Source organism: Sinocyclocheilus anshuiensis, unplaced genomic scaffold (genome assembly GCF_001515605.1).
Source record: "Sinocyclocheilus anshuiensis isolate Anshui unplaced genomic scaffold, SAMN03320099.WGS_v1.1 scaffold13, whole genome shotgun sequence".
Lineage (NCBI taxonomy): Eukaryota > Metazoa > Chordata > Actinopteri > Cypriniformes > Cyprinidae > Sinocyclocheilus > Sinocyclocheilus anshuiensis.
This window is the reverse complement of record NW_015538026.1, coordinates 1,163,339-1,169,397: the sequence shown is the minus strand read 5'-3', so window position 1 is coordinate 1,169,397 and position 6,059 is coordinate 1,163,339. Positions and strand designations below refer to the sequence as shown.

Sequence of the window (6,059 nt, the reverse complement as noted above, 5' to 3'; positions counted from 1 at the left end):
ACAGTGTGTACTTTTTACTTTTTTAATTATATTTTTTATTAAATATTTATTTATTTGTGAAAAATACTTTTATATAAAGTATAAGTATGTTTATTTAACACATTAATTTTTTTAATCAATTTTCAAATGATTTCAAATTTCTTAAATATTAATTAAAATAAATAAAATTATATCGGCTTTATATCGGCCATCGGCCACCCAGCTTTCCAAGATATCGGCATCGGCTGTCAAAAAACCAATATCGGTCGACCACCAATGACAAGAATAAATACAAAATGTACAATTAAAAAAAATACAATATATGTACGTATGTATATATATACACCTTTTTTATGAAACTTTTATGTTTTTTATTATTTTTATTTTTTTTTGTAATAATGGAGCTTGACATTCTGGATATCCATTTACTTTCATTATACAGTATATAAAAGAGCAGCAAGTACATTCTTGAACATTTCACAGAAGAAAGCAAATAATATGAGTTAGGAATGATAGAATTATTCCTTCAAGGTTTCAATTCTTCTGAGATCATTTATAGATAACATTAAACATTTAAAGCAACATAAAATGAGGGCTTAAAAATCAGGCTTTATTTAACCCCAGATATAGAGTGTTTCAGGATGTGGGGTCCGACTGAAAACCAAATGCATTAAGTTTCCATTTAGTCCAGAGTGTTTCACCTTTATAGGTAAATAGTGCAGAACAAGCGGGAAGCAGATTCCCATCTCTCTAATTGACCCGTCTGGGCACGCCATTGATTAAGCAGAGAAAATGGAGTCTGCTTATCAAACACACTCTCACACGCACACACCTGCAGAGCATAGAAAATCACATCCTGTACAGAGTCAGCACGAACCACAGCGTCGGAGTGGAATCAATTTTTAAGGGTACTGGATATTGAACAGGACACAGTCTGTGATACCATCCCCTCTTATCTGAGACACAGATGGAAGGTCTGGATTAATGACCAGATTGGAACTATTTTAAATGAAATTAGATGCTCTCACTATAATAATTGCAAATAAAGGCAAATCTAATGTGCACTCGTTGAAAAGATGGATGATTGAATAACCAAAGGTATAAATGTTGGCAGCATTTTCATAATTTTTTTCAACTGCCGGTGTTCTGCTACATGAGCTAATGCAGCTAATCACTTCTGAATAAAATATTTAAATAGGAATATTTATAGTAGAAACTCTTATACTGCTCTTTTTCATGACACATGAAGATGCATGTTTATCCAGATCAATACAAATGTTCCTTTGTTTTGTTCATCAGGGGACGAACTTGACTGATATTTGCACCGAACTGTTGCTCCAAGGCAACCTTTTGAAGATATCGGCTGGAAACATCCAGGAACGGGTCTTCTTCCTGTTTGACAACCTCCTAGTCTACTGCAAGAGGAAGTCCCGGTTAGGCCTTAAAGATGCTTTTGAGTCTTGTCTGTAATGTTGGTAACCTACCTGCATAACCATAAGCATAAACATGTTTTCTAGTAGATTACTATTATCCCTAGTTATTAATACTTCACTCAAACAGCCATCAGAATCATGTGTAGAAACTAAACAATACTGGTCTCATTTTTTCACCCTTTAAAAATCCAGAGTGTCTGGGAAGAAATCCACCAAAAGGACAAAGTCCATCAACGGGCCGCAGTATGTGTTCAGAGGCCGCATCAACACTGAGGTCATGGAGGTCGAGAATGTGGAAGACGGAACTGGTAGGTTTGAGTTTGCTAGTGCTTTTCTAGTGCAATTAAAAATACATTATTTTACCCAGTTTTGCAGGTGATGTGTATTTTCATGCTGCTTCGAGTATTGAATTGTTAGCTTAGCAACATGCTAACTTCAAAGCCTATTCAAATCAGTGGGTTGAGTTTCCAGTGCAGCTAAGTAGTTTTTGAAACTACTGTGTCTGTATCCTGCCACACAAATATTCACTAGTCTTAAAACATTTAGGGTCCATAAGATTTGTAATGATTTTCAAAGAAGTCTCTTAAACTCACCACTGCATTTATTTGATCAAAAATACAATAAAAACATTAATATTGTGTAATAATATAATAATAATAATAATAATAATAATATATTTTAAAATGTAATTTATGCTTGTGATGGCAAAGCTGAATTTTCAGCAGCCATTACTCCAGTCTTCAGAGTCACATGATCCTTCAGAAATCATTCTGATATGCTGATTTGTGCTCAAGAAACATTTCATATTATTGTCAATGTTGAAAACAGCTGTACTGCTTAATATTTTTGTGGAAGCTGTGATACATTTTTTCAGGATTCTTTGATGAGTAGAAAGTTCAAAAGAACAGCATTTATTTGAAATACTGTAGAAATATTCAGTAACAATGTAAAAGTATTTACTGTCACTTCTGATCAATTTAATGTATTCTTGCTGAATCATACATTTCTGTAAAAAAAAAAAAAAAGCTTTTGAATGGTAGTGTACAAAGCAGTGTTTTCTTGGGATGTGTAAGGGCGTTTCCTGTGTGATATCCTTTTTGTTCCATATGATCACCATGTGATACTTATGAACATCACAAACAACAAACAAAACCATTTAAAAGGAACTTCAGCTGATGCAGTAGAAATTAGCGACTCTGTGTCCTGAAGATAAGATCACGCATGGCTTCTCAGAATCAAGCACTTCGCATTTAGCACCTCTGCTGCACTGACCGTTGAGGGGCCGTTCAGCTGTTGGGCCTAGCATGAAATTTAACTCTCAGGGGAAGTAACGGCTGCTCTTCTCACCTTTTGCTCTTAGTCTTTCACCACACCTTAAGTAGCAGGGTGGAAGTGCAACTTCTCTCTCTCTCTATTTCTCAGAGCCACAAAGAATAACATCCTTTCTGAAAAACAAGCCATAGGGTTGTCACAGTACCAGCCTAAACCACACGTGCCTTCAGCTGATATGGCCAATGTGAGACTGTGTTTTGTGTTTCAGTCTCTCAGTGTCATGTTTATCAGGGTTTGTGTCACATGACGCTCCACATCTGTGTAAATGCATCATTTAGCTGGTGTGTTTTGCCTTATTGGATAAGGTTACAGATAAAATGACTCACATTGCTGGGGGTGAAGATGGAAGGTAGTTTGAAATTCAGATTTTCGGCCTTATTGCAGTTTTATGATTACAGTGTTTCAAGGGAGATTTCAAGGCAGTTTAGTGTTGAATAATGATTGGAAGGGGTGGGTGTTATGACCAAAATCATATATCATGCTATGAGTAATTTTGTCATTTTGTTTAATATTTTATGCTGGAAATTCACATAATATAGTTGTATATGGTATATAAAATCTAAAAATACATTTATAGTAATTCCGGGGGGGGGGGATATATATATATATATATATATATATATATTATTTATAAATATTATCATAATTTATGTTATTATTTTAAATATTAAATATTTTACAAATGATCTTTTTTTTTGGAAACTGTAAACCAAAAGATAGGATTATTTATAGTAAATGAATTACAATAAAAGGCTGACTTTACTGCAAAAGCAACACCATAATATGTAATGGTCATAATATGTAATATGTCTTGTGTTGAAAAAACAAGATTCAAAACAGTAAAAGTAATATAAAATGTATAGTTCTTACTCTAAATTTTGATTGGATCAGTCACATTTGAAGCAGTTATAAAATGGCACATCATGTGTGGCAATAGGGAAAAAAATGTGGCAACCGTAAACAACTAATCTCTATATTCTCACATTACTCCATGTTTTTCATCGCTCTCACATGTAAAAGCATGGCAATCTGATCTGCTTGTTTTGACTGAGCTATTGTTTTAATTGGAAAACAATCAGATAATGCTTAGGTGGTGTTTATTACTGAACCAGACCTGTGTGCCTAATACGATTACCCATAAATTCTCTCCAGTTTTATATGAGCTAAAAGCCTTTGTCAAATCCTCTCAGCTGTCTGAAATCTATTTATACTACCTCAACATTAACCACTGCTCATTACCTATTCCATACCTCATTCATTTTTCCATAAAATTCACCTGCTGTCAGGTCTGGGTTAAAATTGGACCGTGAGTAACAGTCTGAACCCCTCACTCACACACATGCTCTCTGTCAGGCTTTGGTTTAATGGTGGGAGAGAAGTGCCATGTGCCAAAATGCATCTTTAACGATTTCTCACACTAATGTGATAGTTTAACCTTTTTACCTTATTGATGCTTCTAGATTGTTGAAGTAACTCATTTAGTAATGGTAAGAGGGAACCTTTTTAACCTTGGTAATAAGCTGACAAAATTATATCTTAGCAGAAATGAGACCTCCCAGTTTTTTTAAGGTTAATTTGAAGGCACAAATGATTTTGATTAGATGATCTGATCTGATTTTTGTAGACCCTTGGTGAACATCTTTATGTAGATTATGTAGCAACAAACTGATGTAGTTGTTTGCTGTGTTTATTGTTAGCATGCCATATAAGTAATAGTTGTGTTGTATATAATGTTTGTGTGATTCAATGGGTGTACTCATGTTATTAGTGTTTATGGATATTGTTTATCCTGTTTTGTTGTTTTTCATGTTCTTTTAATTTGTCTTTCTAGCGGACTATCACAGTAACAACTACACGGTGACCAGTGGCTGGAAGATTCACAACACGGCCAAAAACAAGTGGTTTGTGTGCATGGCCAAGAATGCTGAGGACAAGCAGAAATGGCTTGACGCCATTTTAAAGGAACGTGAACAGAGAGAGAGTGAGTAGTTTTACTCTAGTTTGTCATTGTGGAGTATGCAACATATGAGCATTAAATAACAGTTAAATGTATATTAAAAAATTAAACCATTATGATCCATACAAAAATGTTTCAATCAAATCAAACCAAATCATTAACAAATGTCAGATGGCATGATGCGACTACAGATTTGACAATTTATCATGTTAACTTGGTAAATATTTATTGTGTTTAAATTATTAAAATTAATGCAATAAATCACATTGAAATTATTGTAAAATAAAGTTATTTTGAAAATGATTTTAAATTATTTTCAGAAGAATTTATCAAGTCATAACATTTAGTAAATAATCATACTAGAATTAAGTTATTGTCAAAGCAAATATTTACATCTACTGAATAAGAATGAACTTAATATCCTGCATTCTGCTATACCTAGTATGTTTTTATGTGGATTTTTTCTTCTGTTCTGTTTCGATATGAAACACCTGTTCTTGTTATCTCTGCTTTTGAGGCAGGGTTACTACAGGGTTGTTCTGATTGTTAGGGCACATGATCATAGCAGTAAAACCCCACATATACCACAGAGCCCATTCTGATCACTGCTCTTATGTTTCAGCGTGAAGTATTAGTCTGTAGGATCAGTTACCAGTGTCCAAGACATAGTCCTCAGCCAAAGTATTGTAATGCTGTGTGGGCGGCAGAGCGAGACGTCACTTTAATGCTGCAATGCCAGATGAAAGTGGAAGTTTTATGGAGCGTATCAGGTTTCAAGCATTTGAAATTGGAGCCCATTTCAGCAGGTGCCACATCAGTCACACCTCTCTGACGGTCCAGATCTTCAAAGACATCGAGTACGTTTACATGGACAACAATACTCCGATTTTAATACGATTAAGACAATACTCTAATTAAGAATCTACCATCTAAACAGAGATTTTTGATTACCTTAATCTGGCTAAAGTCATAATCGAAGTAAACAGAAATCGAATTAAGACGTGGAGTATTCCTATTTTAAGCGCATTACTGAAGTGCAGAATAGACATGTAAACACCTTAATCACATTATTACCGTTGTGTAGGACTTTTCGCCGCATTTTGCGACGAACGCATTTTGCTTCAACACTGCCATCGTCTGTATGCACATACAAATAATGAACTGCACTTGAAGCTTTCATAAAATTAAAAATGAAACACCCAAAACTGTACATGGCATCATCACGAAGACGAACTATATGTTTATACGTGAAATTCCGGAGGGAACGTCGGATGGCGTCACGTGGTGATGTAATGACGGTGTGCCATTAATCAATCTATGTACTATAACATGTAAAACGGGAACATGAAAGGAATATT

At 34.6% G+C, this 6,059-nt stretch overlaps 1 protein-coding gene across 1 annotated transcript in view; it reads left to right on the top strand.

The window, feature by feature from the left end:
* Window positions 1–6,059, top strand: part of LOC107679267 (phosphatidylinositol 3,4,5-trisphosphate-dependent Rac exchanger 1 protein-like) — an 83,579-nt gene that overhangs the window by 34,688 nt on the left and 42,832 nt on the right. Inside the window, 3 exon segments of the mRNA XM_016474782.1 lie at window positions 1,279–1,412; window positions 1,605–1,720; window positions 4,576–4,725. Coding sequence (XP_016330268.1) covers window positions 1,279–1,412; window positions 1,605–1,720; window positions 4,576–4,725 — 400 coding nt within the window.